Consider the following 18043-nt stretch of genomic DNA (forward strand, 5'->3'; position numbering starts at 1 on the left):
CTACTGTCCAAAGAAGGAGGCCATAGGGTCGTCTGGCCTCTGGCGTTTCATTCTATAGCCCTCCATTTCTTCCTCTGTGGGCGCCTTGGTTTCATAGATACAATTGTACGGCCGCTTCCTCTCATGGATCTGCGTGATCTCTTTGACATAAAGAAGGCGGGCCTCCGTGGCATTCAGAGCCTTCTTCAGTTTTTTGTGTTTCTTTTCTTCATCATCACTGTCTGAACTACTCTTTCGATGTGTCTTCTTCTTTTTCTCTTCTTTGAGTGTCTCCTGATGTGTCTCCATAAGGGGTGGAGGCTTTTTCACCGATTCTTCTTCAGTTGCATCATTTGGAATATATTCCTCTGAATGAGCAACCTCCTTCCCGGCCTCTCCAGTGCAGTAGGAATACTTGAGAAAGGAGTGGCAACACTTGTATCCCCATCTGCCATCTTTCCAGTAAGATCCCCAAGTATGAGTGTGGTTGTGGATCTTCACATCCTCCTCGTACCTGGAGCAGGTGACAACCCGTTTCTGCCCATGGATGACGGTCCCATGTCTGGAGTATTCTACGTAGTCTTCGGTTTGACCTAACAGCAGTTCTGCTGGAGGGGCATCCAGGTGTTCCTGGCCACCATACTTCTCTAAGATGCTTGCTTTCTGCTGCTCTTTGAAGTCTTCTTTTTTGGCTTTGAAGGACTTATACAACAGTTCGAGTTTGGTAGGATCCGCTTGCAGATGCACTTCTGATGCTTGGTCAGAGGCCTCCCAAGCGAACAATTGTGTCTGAGCCATTGTAACGGAGTCACCCGTGTATCTAAGGAAGTTATCGCCCGCATAGCTCACTTCGTCCAAATTCTTTCCTGCATTGGAATAGGGATTCTCTCTCATTGCTCTGGTTTTGGGATCATAGTAGGCAGAATTTGGATCTAAGTTCCGCAAATATTTTGCAATATGTTCCCGAATCCTGAGATTCCGGACAGTGATCCGCCTCTTGGAGTCCAAGTTCTGTCCAGGCATGTCAATGTCATCTGCATATTTATCTTCATCCTCCTCTTCACTGCTATGGTCCTTTCCCGCCTGAAAGTCTGGTTCCTCTTCTCCCCACTGGTGTTTTGGAGAATCAGCCTGTTGAACGAATTTTCCCGAGCATAATTCTTCTTCGAGTTTTTGGACTTTGAGTGTTCGCTTTGCTAGATCCACTTTGGCATATTCTTCTACAGTTTTCCTGTGTTCCTCTGGATCGTAGCCATTCCAGCGATCCCGCTTTCCATCATAATCGAACATCAGCTGAGGCTGAATATGTTCATCCGGAGCTAGATTAGTCCCTGTAAATTTTGCTCCGACTCGCCTCGGTCTCTCACAGCAGTCTTTCTTCTGGTGTGTCATGGCCCCACAGTTTTCACACGCTCCCTTGCGGTATTTGGTCATCATGGAATTCTCTTTTACGCCCCTCTTGTACCATTCTCCGGATGAGCTATACGGCTTCTGTTTCTCTGGCTGTGTTCTCTGGTGCTTTAAAGTAGGTCTTTTGGATGGATCGATGTACCACGGCACTGAAGATATGTACTGAGGAATATGAGGGTTGATGTCTTTTCCTTCTTCATCAACTTCTGCAGGAGCATTTCCCAGTTTCCGTTGTTCTTCCAGCTCCTTCTTCTTTCTCAGGTCCTTTCGGGTCATTTTCTTTGGTTCCTCCAGCCTCATTTCTTTGGATGCTGACCGTGGAGCAGCCTCGGATTCCTCCTGCTTACTGTCCCTGTCGGTGGTGAACGCGTCCAGTGTGACCGAGCCACTCTGGTTCCCCTGCAGAGGTTCTCAAAGGGACGTGCTCAGAGGGACGCTCTCAGAGGGATGCTCTCAGAGGGACGATCTCAGAGGGACGCTCTCAGAGGATGCTCTTCCAGTTCTGATGGGGAAGAGCTTTTATGCAGTCTGGAGGGTGGGTCCCAAAGAGAGTGTGGCCAGATCTGATTGGGTCTTCAGCTAGGGCTAGGGTGGGGCTAGCTTCATGTCCACACCCTGTCTGTGCCTCCAGGGAATGAAAAAAGACTCCTGCTGTGTGTCCTGGGAGACCTTTGATTGCTCAAAGCCTGTTAGTCTCAGGCCTCTGGTCAGTCCTGAAAAATCCTAGATCCCTTGCAGTTCCCCCTTTCACCTAGGAGAAGGGGGAAGAGGTGGGTGACCCTGAGTAAGGTGACGGGCCCTCAGCTCTCTCCTGGGCCTTTGTTGGCAGAGCCCCTTGCCTGGGTGGGGACTTCCTGGTATTGTTTGTCCCACATCTCTGTCTGAGTCTCTGTGTGAGCAGAGCCACCACAGGCTGGGCACAGGGACTCTGAACTCAGTGGTGGGCCCTTCCCTCTGCTCGGCACCCCGGGGCTCGTCAGTGGGGTCTTTGTCCAGGGAGGTTGGTCAGTTTGCAGGTGCTGAGCACTGCGTGGACTCTCAGGCCCTGCCCACCTCCCCCAGGCAGCCAGTACCGGCCCTGCCCTTAGATTTCATTGCAGGAGGGAATTTCAGAAGCCAAACAGTAAACCAAGTATTCCTTGGATATTCCTCAGTTGGGAGAGAAGGGGAGTTTCTAGAAAACAGAGTCCTGGGCAACAGGGCCCGCACCCAGATGCGGAAAAATCTCTCCCAGGCTCCCAACTGGTGCTCAGGTTCATTGTCATGGGGTTTTAGCCTTGGGGGTCTGTCCTGCCCAGCACCCTCTCTGGTGCCTGGACTGCATTCCGGACAGCACTCAGGCGGGGCCATGGCCTCATCCAACTGAACTCAGCCCGGGTTTCTGAGTTTACCTTTCCTGCAGCTCCCCGCCAAGGCACCCTTGACTCGACTTCCTTCTCCAGATTCCGGTCCTGCTTATCTCAGGAGCTACCCAGGCTGTCATGTTCCCTCCTCTCAAAACTGCTCTACGATGTTCTGCAACATTTCCCACCCTCCTCCTGGAAAGACATCATCTGGCAGAAAATCCGGAGCTACCTCAGAAGCTGACCTGGCATATCCTCCTGAGTGTGTATTGTGAGATGTGAATTTAAGGTACCCCCATCTCGGCAGCCCAACAGGACAGGGGTTCCCGGTTCCCAAGACCCAGAGCATTCAGGTGAAGGATTCGTCTCTAAATCTCAGGGACTTCGAGACCAGCATCAGGAAGATATCCCTTGGAGCAGACCACAGGGAGGGCGGCTTGTCTTCTGAGGGGAACAGACACAGACAGGTAGCCCACGTCATCACACGCCAGCCACCCTCCAGGCGGCTGTGCGTGGACAAGCTTCTTGACCCAGGATGCAGCCCAACACCAGGGTTTCTGGGAAATATGCCCATGGACTCTGGCCTGGAGAAATGGAGGCACCCGGGTGAGCCTCCTGTGCTTAAAGACCCCATTTTCTCAAGATTTCCCCCATGGGGATGTCAGCGCTAAGGCGGGCGGCACCTTCAGCTGCTTTCGTTCTCGCCAGGGCATCTCACTGCACTGTTTCAGCACCACTGGTCAGGTGAGCGTTGATCACTTTGCCCTTCCGAGGCTGGATCAGAGTCCAGGGAACAGACATACTATTCGTAATATTAATGCTTGTTTGTTGTTTGATTTGGGAAATCTGAAGCCCATCAGGGAAGCCTGGGCGGCATCACATACGGTACCCCGAACCCCTGAGCATTGCTGCGTGTGACCCAAAAAACAAAAATAAAATAAAAAGTAACTTAAAATAAGGTTCAAAGCCAAAACGGTAATGGTGGCTTGTGTGGGGAGAATGGGACTGCCATAAGCACAGACCCTCCTGAGAGCTGCTCAAACAATCTTAGCCTCATGCTGTCTTGCCTCAACCAGGATCCACCCATGCCCATTGCCCCTGTGCCCAGGGAGGGACCAGATACCACTTTTCCTCAAAGAGGAAGATTTGGCTTCTCTCTGTGAGGAAGACTCGAATGAACTTGCTTTGGGAACCTACTCTTCAGACCTCCCCCCCAGCGGAAACTACGTACGTGCTCCAGAAAAGCCCGGCACAGTCTGGATTAGTGGCACTGCTGCAGTGACTCCCCTCAGGTCTTTGGAACCCAAGCAAGAGAAACCAATGTGTTGGGGTCTAGCAGCCAGCCTGAGACCCCGGCCAAATCCACTGCCCCTAGAAACAGGAGCAGGCTCTATTCACAGGGGTCTAGGCCCTGTGCCAGCACTCCACCCCGAAAGGCACTCTGGTTTTGGAGATAATGAGATGACACCTGAAAGTCACCACTTGTCTGAGCTAACATACCGGCCCCGAGATGCGGGAAACAGAAATCATTAGCAAACATCTGTAAAGGGTCCAGCAAAGTGTACGTGACGAGCGCGATACCCAGGTGTTCACAATATCTAAGCCGCCCTGGAATTGTGTATAAATATCCGGTGTGGGAGCTAAGTAAATGAGAGCTGCCTGACCTCCAGCTCTCCCCTCTCTGCGTGGTTCTTTCTCAGTTATGCCGGTGGGGTGTCCACGTTGTGCAGAGGGGATGGGCAGAGGCTCTCCCTCTCCCACTCCTTCTCCCATAAGGAGTAAGTCCGGTGGCTTGGGGGATCAAACCCCAGTTTGCCAGGGTCGACTGGCCAGGACCCTGACACTGATGAACTGCGAGATGGCCAGTATTGCGGTCCTATTCACTCTGCCCCTGAAGCCAGTCCAGGGCTTCTCTGCAGCCAACCCCGGGAATGCCGTGATAGCTGATTGCTGTGCCTTGTGGACACAGGGATTGGGGTTGACCAGTCAGGTCACCTACTGATGCCAATAGGGTATGTGATGGGCACCAGTGAGGTCAAATCATAGACCCATCCCAAGTGACTTCTTATCCATGACAAAATATCATCCCATAGACAAGATGGCCCCAGGGGTAGCTGAAGAGTCTTCCATTGGCAGGTCCTGGAAATAGCTGAGGGCTCTTATCCCCCCCTCACCCCCATGCAGAAAAGGGGAGCTGCATAGGAGTCTGAGATGCTTCAGGACTGTCTTGAGTTGTGAGATTTACAGGCTATGAGCATGCCAGGTTCTCCCAGGACATACAGCAGGAATCAATGTTTTTCATGCCATGGAGGCACAGACAGGGTGTGAACAGCAAACTGGCCCCGCCCTAGCCCTAGCTTGTGACCCTGACAGGTCCTGCCACACCCTGTCTGGCACCCACCCTCCAGGCTTGCATAAAAGTTCTTCCCCATCCGGAACTTTTGTGTGAACGTTCATTCAGTCAGAGGAGACACTGAGAAAAGGAACGCAAAAGAAATTCATGTCATGGAGGGGCCAGGTTCTCTCTGACTCTGTGACAAAAGTTGAGAGCCCTGAAATCTCCTTTTATTACCATCCGACAGTTCATAGGGCTCAATGCAGTGAGGTCAGCAACAAAAGAGTTAGGGGAAGATCATGAAAAGTTCTTCTGAATAGGAAAAACAAACAATGTAGCATCTGCATACTGACAACAAACAGGCTAAGTACCCAGGATCTGCAGACTGACAACAAACAGGCTAAGTACCCAGGATGTGCAGACTGACAATAAACAGGGTAAGTAGGACTAGGATCTATGAGACAAGGAAGACTGGCAATTTTGGTATACCGGTATACCGAGATTTAGGAAATCATTTACTAAGGCAGCCAAAAGAAGAACTTGTTCAGCCTCATCCAAACCAGTCAGGACACACGAGAAATAGCTCCCATTTTCATGGTTCCCTATGTTCCTGCCCTTGTGTGGAGCAGTTGACATGGCCTCATCTGGTAGCTAAGTCTAGCCCAAAATGGAACTGGAAGAGCATCCCTCTGAGAGCTTCCCTCTGAGAGCGTCCTTCTGAGAGCCTTTTTCGGGGAGCTTCTGGAGGTTAACCAGAGTGCCCCATGTCCCTGGATGCTCCCACCACCAAGGCGGAGAAGGCAGGATCCCAAAGGTCCCCAAAGACCTCACTGGTTTCCTCTCGAAGAGAACTCCCAGCATATGGGTACAGGAAAGGTTGGACACCTCGCTTATTAGAGGATTTTGGAGATGGAGCTGCTTTTCCAGAGATCCACGTGGCCCAATATCCACTGGCTATGGGACAGAAGGGAAAAATGTCAAATGCACTGGTCATTCAGGTGGATGCGGAAGGAAAAATCAAGTATGGTGCAATTCGTCCACCAGGATAGTCCAAGACAAGGTCATTTATAGCTAGTTCAGTCACCTGGTGCTCAAAGAAGTCACCAACGGGAACAGCGACCAGGAGGAATAGGAGGCTTGGAAAGCTCCGGAGCTCAAGAGAATCAAGAGAGACCCAGGAGAGGTCGCTGGCACTGGAAGGAGCCCGAGAAGATGGTGCTCAGCAGCTTGTTACCTGCACCAGGTCAGCAGGCTCAGGACCCGCTTGAGGCGCAGGAAAGGGCAGGATCCCACAGGTCCCCACAATCCTCACTGGTTTCCTCCCGAAGAGAACCCCCACCACAGGGGTACAGGAAAGGGTGGACACCTCACTTATTAGAGGAGATGGAGGTGCTTTTCCAGAGATCCACGTGGCCCAATATCCACTGGCTATGGGACAGAAGGGAAAAATGTCCAATGCACTTGCCATTCAGGTGGATGCGGAAGGAAAAGTCAAGTATCGTGCAATTGCTGGACAATGACAGTTCAAAGAGAAAGGCATTTACAGCAAATACAGTCAAAGAGGTTACCAACACAGATAACCCAGACCTCCAGAGACCCGAAAAAGAAGCCATTCAAGAGATAACCTAAAGGACCAGACAAGACTTATAGAGGTCTGGGTCTCAGACGCTGGTTGCCGCCATGCCTCCCTGAGAGGCTGACAAGTGGGCGCCCGCTCAGTATATAAGATACACTCCATATCAGCAGTGGGCAGCTTTCAATTCCGGAGACAGAGGGATATTCAGGTGCTGGAAATACAGAAAGATCCCACGGAGCTTCCCAGATTCAAAGTTAACAAGAACATTCCTCGGGGACCCCCTTCTGCCCCTGCACCCGTCCTGCCGGAAGATGACTGTGAAGGAGCAGCAAGCATGGAAGATTCCTCCTTGTATCTCCAACTGGAAGAACACGAAGGGTTACACAATCCCCTTAGATAAACGCCTGGTTGCGGCTGGAAGGGGAGTATAGACCGTCCACATCAGTGAGAACTTTGCCAAACTGGCAGAAGCACTGTACGTTGCCAACCGGAAGGCTCGTGAAGCTGTGGACAAGTGTGCTCGGGTAGAGAGAAAGATGGCTCAGAAAGAAAAGGAGGAACATGAAGAGAAGCTGAGAGAAATGGCGCAGAGAGCCAGGGGGAGAAGAGCTGGCCTCAAAACCCACGTTGAGAAAGAGGATGTAGAGGCACAGGAGAGAGATAGAATCCGGCAGGACAGGCGTAAAGAGAGACGGCATGACCAAGTCTTTCCAGGGCAGCACCCAAGAAATGGGCTAAACTTTAGGAAAACCGAGATATCAGAGAGGTAATTGCCCTTGGTGTGGCCAACCCTCAGCCTTCCAATGGTGGTCAGTATGACCAGAGGCTCTTCAACCAAACTGAGGGGACGGACAGCAGTTTTGTAGGAGGAGAAGATGGAATACACCAAGTTTATGGCCAAGCATGGAGAGGTGGCCACGATAGGGCCCCCAACATTTACAGGCCCAGGGAAATCTCAGACAAGGACATGGATGGTGATGACCTTGAAGCCAGAAAAAAGACTCACTGATCTGTTCCCAATAAGGAGTTTTCTGGTTCAGCTCATAGGCAGCGAGGCCGAGAGGGAGCAGTTCAGTTTGAAAATCCTGTTGGCTTGGACAAGTTTCTGGGAGAAGCCAAACAGCACGGTGGCTCCGAGAGACCTTCGGACAGCAGCCGCCCCGAGGAGCATGAGCATGACGGCAAGAAGAGAAGAAGGGAGTAGAGGCGCCTCCCTGGGATGGACTGTGAGACTCAGCGATGGGACTCAGTTTCCATAGGGCAACATTTGATCTGGGAGCAACCAGAGTAAAAACCAAATCTGGAGTGTCTGAACCCAGGGCTCCCTTTTATTTAGAAAAAGGGGGGTGGTAAACACTACTGCCACGGGGGTCCCCTACCACACTGCCCTGGACAGTGGTCGGGAAGGGATGTGGCCTGTGTATAATCCCCGTTCCTGTTGGTTTAGTCATTTTCAATTAGGAATAAAGGTTCCTCTGTGTAAACCATCCTGCTGGGATTGTGTGTGTGTGTCTGTGTGTTTTAGGGATAGGGTGTCTCCAACCATGGGGGAGAGAAGCTGCAGCCAGGCCAGAGGCAGAACCATTAAACGCCCTGTCTGGGACCAGGTTCCCTCTGTCCCTCCCTCTGTATTGCTGAATTTTTTTCAGGTGTGTTGTTTCCCACCTGAGCCTGTGACAGCCATGGAAACAGCACCAGCTGAGGAGGTGCAGGGGCGGGAACATGCGTCCTGGGTCCCAGGCACTAGATATTGTATAAATATTTGCATATTTTTAAAAGTAAAAATCGTATTCAGATGCCCGGGGGCAGACACAACGCTGCCCCTGAGCTTATCTGAGGGACTCAGGTCTCAGGGAGGAAAGTGGAGAAGCTGACGGGCAGCGTGAGGAGAGGCTGTGGGCACTGCCCAGCCTGTGACCCATTGTTGGGTCCAGTGAGCGTGCAGGATTATGGAGACCCAGGCCTGCCCCTGGCTGTCCCCTTGGGGCCCTGGCGTCAGAGTCGGGTCCCGGTGTCCTTCCCAGCCCGTTGCTGTCTCCTCGGCATCTGCCTGCCTGGGGAGGGGCAGGGACAGTGTCGCCTTCCAGAGCATGTGGTGTGCTGGACACACGGCCACAGTCCCCAGTGTGGGCGTGTAGGAACAGAGCCCCTTCACCCAAGGCTTGGGTGCTGGGTGGCCTCCAGGGGGGAGCTGGGGTTTGGGAGGGACGAGAGCCAGGAGAGAGCCCAGACTGGCTGCCCCGCCCGGTGATGGGCTGCTGGGGAGTAAGAACACTCAGATTTCCTGCCCTGAGACCACATTTCCTCAACATACACACTCTGAGCTCCTCAGAGAGGAGAAACTGAGGCATACCCAGATGCAGATCCCTTTTATTTAGAAAAAGGGGGTGGTAAAATCTACTGCCACGGGGGTCCCCTACCACACCGCCCTGGACAGTGATCGGGAAGGGATGTGGCCTGAGGCATACCCAGATGCAAACATCCAGGCAGCACCCAGAGGATGGTGGGCCCCTCAGGAATGGGGGCAGGGGCCACAGGAGACTCTGAGATGATCTAGAGAGCAAAGTGAGGCCTGAGGTCATGCACAGCCACCTTTGCAAGGCTTTCTTAGGAAAGGCTTCAGGATTCAGTTCTGTTCTTGTTTTTCTGGGGTCTCTGGGGGCAGGGACAGGGTGTAGGCGCCCAGCCTGGCCTGCCCCTGCCCTGCCCTTGGACCCACCCCCATCCCTACGCACCCCTGCTTGAACAAAGGCTGGATCTGAGCTGCTCTGGCCCAGGTCAGTCCATGTTGGCCATACTGTCTTCTGGATCTGGAAGGGCCCAGATAGCTGCCAGGTTTGATGGCTCGCTTACTGGGAAGCTTCCGGAGGGAACCAGGAGACGCAGTCGCATGCACAATCCCGGGCCTCAGAGAGGCGCTGGGCTGGGGGTCTCCAGCTCACTTACTCGACAGAGGTTTATGTGTGGAAACATTTAAGCCCAAAGATCAGGAAGGCAGGAAGAAAGAACTTAAAGTTGAGAGGCCGTACTGTGGAGTATAAGAAGACACAAAAGAAAAAATTTGTTTTTATTATTATTGTTATTATTGCTTTTTGGATTCAAACCAGCGATGCACAGGAGTTACTCCTGGCTCTGCACTCAGGAATTACTTCTGGCAGTGCTCAGGCGATCTTTCGGGATCCAGGATTGATCTTGGGTCAGCCACAAGCAAGGCAAACACCCTCCCTGCTGTGCTATCGCTCTGGCCTGGAAAAAATATTTTAAAGATGATATCATTGCCAAGAGCGCAAAAGCGAAGGGCCAAGCCCAAAGCCTAATTTTCTTCCTTCTCTAGCTTCGCATCTGCCTCTGAAGAAGATAACAAGGAAGAACATGTCTGGGAGCACCCCAAAAAAGTCACCAAAACTCGTCAGCAGTCTCCCAGGGAATCAAAGAGAGCGCCACAGGGTCTGCAACTCCCGGGCAGGGGGTATGAAGAGTGAGCTGAGTCACTGTGGCTGTTGCTGATGTTGCTTTGCAAGGCCAAATAAAACTACCGAGACTGTTCAGACTCTGAAAACGGCAAAGACAAGACAGAACAATTCAGCTCCAGGACCAAGAAGCGCTGGAAGCTATTGATGACCCCATCCAAGCCAGTAATTCAGAGAGTGGGGGGACCAGGGTAGACAGCCCATTCAGCACATGGGAAGGTGTGTGCAGGAAGGAGGAGAATGAAGTTTTCACGTTGGGTCCGTTCCCTTTAAAGAAAATAAAGACAGAATCCTGTCCTCTGGGATAGCCTGCCACGTTCCCAGCAAGTGACACTGGTAAAACAGAGGCGTCAGAAATGAACAGGCCAGAGCACAGGTTCCATATGAGAGGATGTGTGTTGAGCACTGGGTTTGTGCCAACATCATCCGTCTCTTATTTATTTATTTTTAATTTTTATTTTTATAAATTGTTGTTCACAATGGGCTGGAGTGATAGCGCAGCAGGTAGGGCGCTTACCTTGCATGCAGTCGACTCGGGTTCAATTTCTCCACCCCTCTGGGAGAGCCCGGCAAGCTACTGAGAGTATCCCACCTGCACAGCAGAGCCTGGCAAGATCCTGTGGTGAGTTTGATATGTCAAAATAAGTAACAAGTCTTACAATGAAGACGTTACTGGTGCCTGCTCAAGCAAATCGACGAGCAACGGGATGACAGTGATTGTTCACAATAAATACTTTATTCCATTCACTATTTCAGCACTAATCCCACCACCGATACACCTTCCCACAACCATTATTTGAATTTTTGCACCACCACCACCACCCAAGCATGCTCAAAAGGCAGATCCTAAATAATTTATTTTGTGTTGCTTTTTATCCCTTTTTGGGTCACACCTGGCACTGCACAGGGGTTACACCTGGCTCTGCACTCAGGAATTACGCCTGGCGGTGCTCCGGGGAACATATGGGATGCTGGGAGTCAAACCCGGGTCGGCCATGTGAACCTGGCATGCTCATAGCCTGTAAATCTCACAACTCAAGACAGTCCTGAAGCATCTCAGACTCCTATGCAGCTCCCCTTTTCTGCATGGGGGTGAGGGGGGGATAAGAGCCCTCAGCTATTTCCAGGACCTGCCAATGGAAGACTCTTCAGCTACCCCTGGGGCCATCTTGTCTATGGGATGATATTTTGTCATGGATAAGAAGTCACTTGGGATGGGTCTATGATTTGACCTCACTGGTGCCCATCACATACCCTATTGGCATCAGTAGGTGACCTGACTGGTCAACCCCAATCCCTGTGTCCACAAGGCACAGCAATCAGCTATCACGGCATTCCCGGGGTTGGCTGCAGAGAAGCCCTGGACTGGCTTCAGGGGCAGAGTGAATAGGACCGCAATACTGGCCATCTCGCAGTTCATCAGTGTCAGGGTCCTGGCCAGTCGACCCTGGCAAACTGGGGTTTGATCCCCCAAGCCACCGGACTTACTCCTTATGGGAGAAGGAGTGGGAGAGGGAGAGCCTCTGCCCATCCCCTCTGCACAACGTGGACACCCCACCGGCATAACTGAGAAAGAACCACGCAGAGAGGGGAGAGCTGGAGGTCAGGCAGCTCTCATTTACTTAGCTCCCACACCGGATATTTATACACAATTCCAGGGCGGCTTAGATATTGTGAACACCTGGGTATCGCGCTCGTCACGTACACTTTGCTGGACCCTTTACAGATGTTTGCTAATGATTTCTGTTTCCCGCATCTCGGGGCCGGTATGTTAGCTCAGACAAGTGGTGACTTTCAGGTGTCATCTCATTATCTCCAAAACCAGAGTGCCTTTCGGGGTGGAGTGCTGGCACAGGGCCTAGACCCCTGTGAATAGAGCCTGCTCCTGTTTCTAGGGGCAGTGGATTTGGCCGGGGTCTCAGGCTGGCTGCTAGACCCCAACACATTGGTTTCTCTTGCTTGGGTTCCAAAGACCTGAGGGGAGTCACTGCAGCAGTGCCACTAATCCAGACTGTGCCGGGCTTTTCTGGAGCACGTACGTAGTTTCCGCTGGGGGGGAGGTCTGAAGAGTAGGTTCCCAAAGCAAGTTCATTCGAGTCTTCCTCACAGAGAGAAGCCAAATCTTCCTCTTTGAGGAAAAGTGGTATCTGGTCCCTCCCTGGGCACAGGGGCAATGGGCATGGGTGGATCCTGGTTGAGGCAAGACAGCATGAGGCTAAGATTGTTTGAGCAGCTCTCAGGAGGGTCTGTGCTTATGGCAGTCCCATTCTCCCCACACAAGCCACCATTACCGTTTTGGCTTTGAACCTTATTTTAAGTTACTTTTTATTTTATTTTTGTTTTTTGGGTCACACGCAGCAATGCTCAGGGGTTCGGGGTACCGTATGTGATGCCGCCCAGGCTTCCCTGATGGGCTTCAGATTTCCCAAATCAAACAACAAACAAGCATTAATATTACGAATAGTATGTCTGTTCCCTGGACTCTGATCCAGCCTCGGAAGGGCAAAGTGATCAACGCTCACCTGACCAGTGGTGCTGAAACAGTGCAGTGAGATGCCCTGGCGAGAACGAAAGCAGCTGAAGGTGCCGCCCGCCTTAGCGCTGACATCCCCATGGGGGAAATCTTGAGAAAATGGGGTCTTTAAGCACAGGAGGCTCACCCGGGTGCCTCCATTTCTCCAGGCCAGAGTCCATGGGCATATTTCCCAGAAACCCTGGTGTTGGGCTGCATCCTGGGTCAAGAAGCTTGTCCACGCACAGCCGCCTGGAGGGTGGCTGGCGTGTGATGACGTGGGCTACCTGTCTGTGTCTGTTCCCCTCAGAAGACAAGCCGCCCTCCCTGTGGTCTGCTCCAAGGGATATCTTCCTGATGCTGGTCTCGAAGTCCCTGAGATTTAGAGACGAATCCTTCACCTGAATGCTCTGGGTCTTGGGAACCGGGAACCCCTGTCCTGTTGGGCTGCCGAGATGGGGGTACCTTAAATTCACATCTCACAATACACACTCAGGAGGATATGCCAGGTCAGCTTCTGAGGTAGCTCCGGATTTTCTGCCAGATGATGTCTTTCCAGGAGGAGGGTGGGAAATGTTGCAGAACATCGTAGAGCAGTTTTGAGAGGAGGGAACATGACAGCCTGGGTAGCTCCTGAGATAAGCAGGACCGGAATCTGGAGAAGGAAGTCGAGTCAAGGGTGCCTTGGCGGGGAGCTGCAGGAAAGGTAAACTCAGAAACCCGGGCTGAGTTCAGTTGGATGAGGCCATGGCCCCGCCTGAGTGCTGTCCGGAATGCAGTCCAGGCACCAGAGAGGGTGCTGGGCAGGACAGACCCCCAAGGCTAAAACCCCATGACAATGAACCTGAGCACCAGTTGGGAGCCTGGGAGAGATTTTTCCGCATCTGGGTGCGGGCCCTGTTGCCCAGGACTCTGTTTTCTAGAAACTCCCCTTCTCTCCCAACTGAGGAATATCCAAGGAATACTTGGTTTACTGTTTGGCTTCTGAAATTCCCTCCTGCAATGAAATCTAAGGGCAGGGCCGGTACTGGCTGCCTGGGGGAGGTGGGCAGGGCCTGAGAGTCCACGCAGTGCTCAGCACCTGCAAACTGACCAACCTCCCTGGACAAAGACCCCACTGACGAGCCCCGGGGTGCCGAGCAGAGGGAAGGGCCCACCACTGAGTTCAGAGTCCCTGTGCCCAGCCTGTGGTGGCTCTGCTCACACAGAGACTCAGACAGAGATGTGGGACAAACAATACCAGGAAGTCCCCACCCAGGCAAGGGGCTCTGCCAACAAAGGCCCAGGAGAGAGCTGAGGGCCCGTCACCTTACTCAGGGTCACCCACCTCTTCCCCCTTCTCCTAGGTGAAAGGGGGAACTGCAAGGGATCTAGGATTTTTCAGGACTGACCAGAGGCCTGAGACTAACAGGCTTTGAGCAATCAAAGGTCTCCCAGGACACACAGCAGGAGTCTTTTTTCATTCCCTGGAGGCACAGACAGGGTGTGGACATGAAGCTAGCCCCACCCTAGCCCTAGCTGAAGACCCAATCAGATCTGGCCACACTCTCTTTGGGACCCACCCTCCAGACTGCATAAAAGCTCTTCCCCATCAGAACTGGAAGAGCATCCTCTGAGAGCGTCCCTCTGAGATCGTCCCTCTGAGAGCATCCCTCTGAGAGCGTCCCTCTGAGCACGTCCCTTTGAGAACCTCTGCAGGGGAACCAGAGTGGCTCGGTCACACTGGACGCGTTCACCACCGACAGGGACAGTAAGCAGGAGGAATCCGAGGCTGCTCCACGGTCAGCATCCAAAGAAATGAGGCTGGAGGAACCAAAGAAAATGACCCGAAAGGACCTGAGAAAGAAGAAGGAGCTGGAAGAACAACGGAAACTGGGAAATGCTCCTGCAGAAGTTGATGAAGAAGGAAAAGACATCAACCCTCATATTCCTCAGTACATATCTTCAGTGCCGTGGTACATCGATCCATCCAAAAGACCTACTTTAAAGCACCAGAGAACACAGCCAGAGAAACAGAAGCCGTATAGCTCATCCGGAGAATGGTACAAGAGGGGCGTAAAAGAGAATTCCATGATGACCAAATACCGCAAGGGAGCGTGTGAAAACTGTGGGGCCATGACACACCAGAAGAAAGACTGCTGTGAGAGACCGAGGCGAGTCGGAGCAAAATTTACAGGGACTAATCTAGCTCCGGATGAACATATTCAGCCTCAGCTGATGTTCGATTATGATGGAAAGCGGGATCGCTGGAATGGCTACGATCCAGAGGAACACAGGAAAACTGTAGAAGAATATGCCAAAGTGGATCTAGCAAAGCGAACACTCAAAGTCCAAAAACTCGAAGAAGAATTATGCTCGGGAAAATTCGTTCAACAGGCTGATTCTCCAAAACACCAGTGGGGAGAAGAGGAACCAGACTTTCAGGCGGGAAAGGACCATAGCAGTGAAGAGGAGGATGAAGATAAATATGCAGATGACATTGACATGCCTGGACAGAACTTGGACTCCAAGAGGCGGATCACTGTCCGGAATCTCAGGATTCGGGAACATATTGCAAAATATTTGCGGAACTTAGATCCAAATTCTGCCTACTATGATCCCAAAACCAGAGCAATGAGAGAGAATCCCTATTCCAATGCAGGAAAGAATTTGGACGAAGTGAGCTATGCGGGCGATAACTTCCTTAGATACACGGGTGACTCCGTTACAATGGCTCAGACACAATTGTTCGCTTGGGAGGCCTCTGACCAAGCATCAGAAGTGCATCTGCAAGCGGATCCTACCAAACTCGAACTGTTGTATAAGTCCTTCAAAGCCAAAAAAGAAGACTTCAAAGAGCAGCAGAAAGCAAGCATCTTAGAGAAGTATGGTGGCCAGGAACACCTGGATGCCCCTCCAGCAGAACTGCTGTTAGGTCAAACCGAAGACTACGTAGAATACTCCAGACATGGGACCGTCATCCATGGGCAGAAACGGGTTGTCACCTGCTCCAGGTACGAGGAGGATGTGAAGATCCACAACCACACTCATACTTGGGGATCTTACTGGAAAGATGGCAGATGGGGATACAAGTGTTGCCACTCCTTTCTCAAGTATTCCTACTGCACTGGAGAGGCCGGGAAGGAGGTTGCTCATTCAGAGGAATATATTCCAAATGATGCAACTGAAGAAGAATCGGTGAAAAAGCCTCCACCCCTTATGGAGACACATCAGGAGACACTCAAAGAAGAGAAAAAGAAGAAGAAGACACATCGAAAGAGTAGTTCAGACAGTGATGATGAAGAAAAGAAACACAAAAAACTGAAGAAGGCTCTGAATGCCACGGAGGCCCGCCTTCTTTATGTCAAAGAGATCACGCAGATCCATGAGAGGAAGCGGCCGTACAATTGTATCTATGAAACCAAGGCGCCCACAGAGGAAGAAATGGAGGGCTATAGAATGAAACGCCAGAGGCCAGACGACCCTATGGCCTCCTTCTTTGGACAGTAGAGACTAGTCACAGACTTCACCCCATGGACACAGTGAACTCACTCTTCTCGGCTCCTTGCCGAAGATGAGAAACGGAAAAAATCGTGTCTGCTCTTCTCACTGCCTGACTTCAATAATAAAACTTTCAGAGGTTGCATAATAAACTCCTTCCTCTCCACAGTGACGATGGACTGAGTGTTAGCACAGCAGGTAGGGCGTTTGCCTCTCACTCGGCGGACCCGGCTTTGATCCTTAATCCTACTCAGAGTGCTCGGCGAGCTACCGAGAATACCCCGCCCTTACGGCAGAACCCCGCAAGCTTTCCGTGGCACATTGGATATGCCAAAAACAGTAACAACAATTCCACAATGGAGACGTTACAGGTGCCCGCTCGAGCAAATTTATGAGCATCGGGACGACAGTGCGACAGTGCTACAGTAAGAGAGGTGGATCCTAATGAGCAACTAGCGGAAGGTGTGGAAGAGATGCTGCTGCAGATTGCTGATGACTTTATCGAGAGTGTGGTGACAGCCGCCTGCCAACGTGCTCGGCATAGCAAGTCCAGCACTCTGGAGGTCAACGATGTCCAGCTTCCTCTAGAGCACCAGAGTCACATGTGGATCCCGGGATTTGGCCATGAAGAATTCCAATCCTACAAGAAAGCTCCTACTAGGCAGATGGAATAGAGAAGGGATCACTAAGAAAAAGATGGCTGGAGGAATCAGTTGGGATGGAAGATGCATGCCAAAAGTAGATAATGGAACAAACATGATGACCTCTCAGTTTCTGTGTCGCAAGCTATAATGCCCAAAAGTAGAGCGAGTGTATGGGGAATATTGTCTGCCTTAAAGTCAGGGGGAGGCTGGGAAGGGGGGTTTATACCTGGGATACTGGTGGTGGGGAATGTGCACTGTGGAGGGATGGGTGTTTGATCATTTTGAGATTGTAACCCAAACATGAAAGCTTGTAACTATCTCATGGTGATTCAAAAATAATTTAAAAATTAAAATAAAAGGAAAGCTTCTATCACAGCAGCTCACAAACAGAGAATGGCATTAATCCGGAAAACAGCCAAAAAATGACACATGGATAGGCCAGAGAATGGACGATAACATATTTGGAGACAGTTGAGCTGAAAGTCAATTCTCATCCCTGGAATTTCTTTTTATTGCTATACACAGAATCATATATTTTTAGTAACAGTGCAGCAATATAATGGCTGAGAGGATTCGCCAAAAGAAGAAGCCTCCTTCCCAACTTCCGGTCACTTTTCCCAGCCATTTTAAAGAAGAGCAATGTATGTTCCAGAGAAGATTTAATTTTTGTGATTGAAATGGGACAGGGCATTTTGTTGTTGTTTGGTGAGACAGTATTCGTAGGATTTGGAAAGATTTTTGTTCCCTTCTCCCTTTCCCTTTTCCCTATACTTTGTTAGGTCCGTGTTTATCTGAATATGACTTTTGTTTGCTCATCCAGAATAAAGAAGGTATTAATAGGAAAAAACAAAACTGTTTTTCCTCGAGCCCCGTGGTCAGGAACTCTGGGCACACCCAATTTCCCGCCTCGGGTGTCAGAAAACATGTGCCCCAACATAGCACGGAGCCAAGACAGCACCCAGAACTCCAAGTTCTGTCAACAGAAAGCAGTGTGGCGTGAGGCATCTTTGCACAGCCGTCCGCCAAAATGCAGGAAGGACTGATGGGTGCAGCTAGCACCTCTCCCAGCTGGAGAACCCAGGAAGTCTCCACGTTGCTCCTGGATTTGCTTAAACCATTCTTCTCCTGGTGCTGATCTCTGTCCTGCACCAAGGATTCCATCCCTGCCCATGGGTGACCCCGTCTTCGAAGGTGCTCGCTCAGGTTTGGACTCACCCTGAGAAGCCCACAGAGACGCACTTTCCAGACAGGATTGGAGATGCCCGTTGGAAACCAGGAGAGGAAATAGGTCCCG

At 51.4% G+C, this 18043-nt stretch overlaps 2 protein-coding genes and 1 pseudogene across 2 annotated transcripts; 2 read left to right on the plus strand and 1 right to left on the minus strand.

Moving 5' to 3' along the window:
* On the minus strand, positions 1-3031 carry LOC129401698 (pre-mRNA-splicing factor SLU7-like). The gene is made up of 2 exons (XM_055124484.1): positions 3026-3031; positions 1-1788 (listed from the first exon to the last, which is right to left on the minus strand). Exons 1-2 carry the CDS (start codon positions 3029-3031, stop codon positions 1-3), a joined length of 1794 nt encoding a protein of 597 aa, XP_054980459.1.
* A 3248-nt stretch (positions 3032-6279) lies between these two features.
* On the plus strand, positions 6280-7847 carry LOC101544586 (SNW domain-containing protein 1-like; annotated as a pseudogene).
* A 5233-nt stretch (positions 7848-13080) lies between these two features.
* LOC101538324 (pre-mRNA-splicing factor SLU7-like) lies at positions 13081-16114 on the plus strand. The gene is made up of 2 exons (XM_055124485.1): positions 13081-13086; positions 14324-16114. Exons 1-2 carry the CDS (start codon positions 13081-13083, stop codon positions 16112-16114), a joined length of 1797 nt encoding a protein of 598 aa, XP_054980460.1.
* The last annotated feature ends 1929 nt before the right edge of the window (positions 16115-18043 follow it).

This window comes from Sorex araneus, chromosome 2, assembly GCF_027595985.1.
Source record: "Sorex araneus isolate mSorAra2 chromosome 2, mSorAra2.pri, whole genome shotgun sequence".
NCBI lineage: Eukaryota > Metazoa > Chordata > Mammalia > Eulipotyphla > Soricidae > Sorex > Sorex araneus.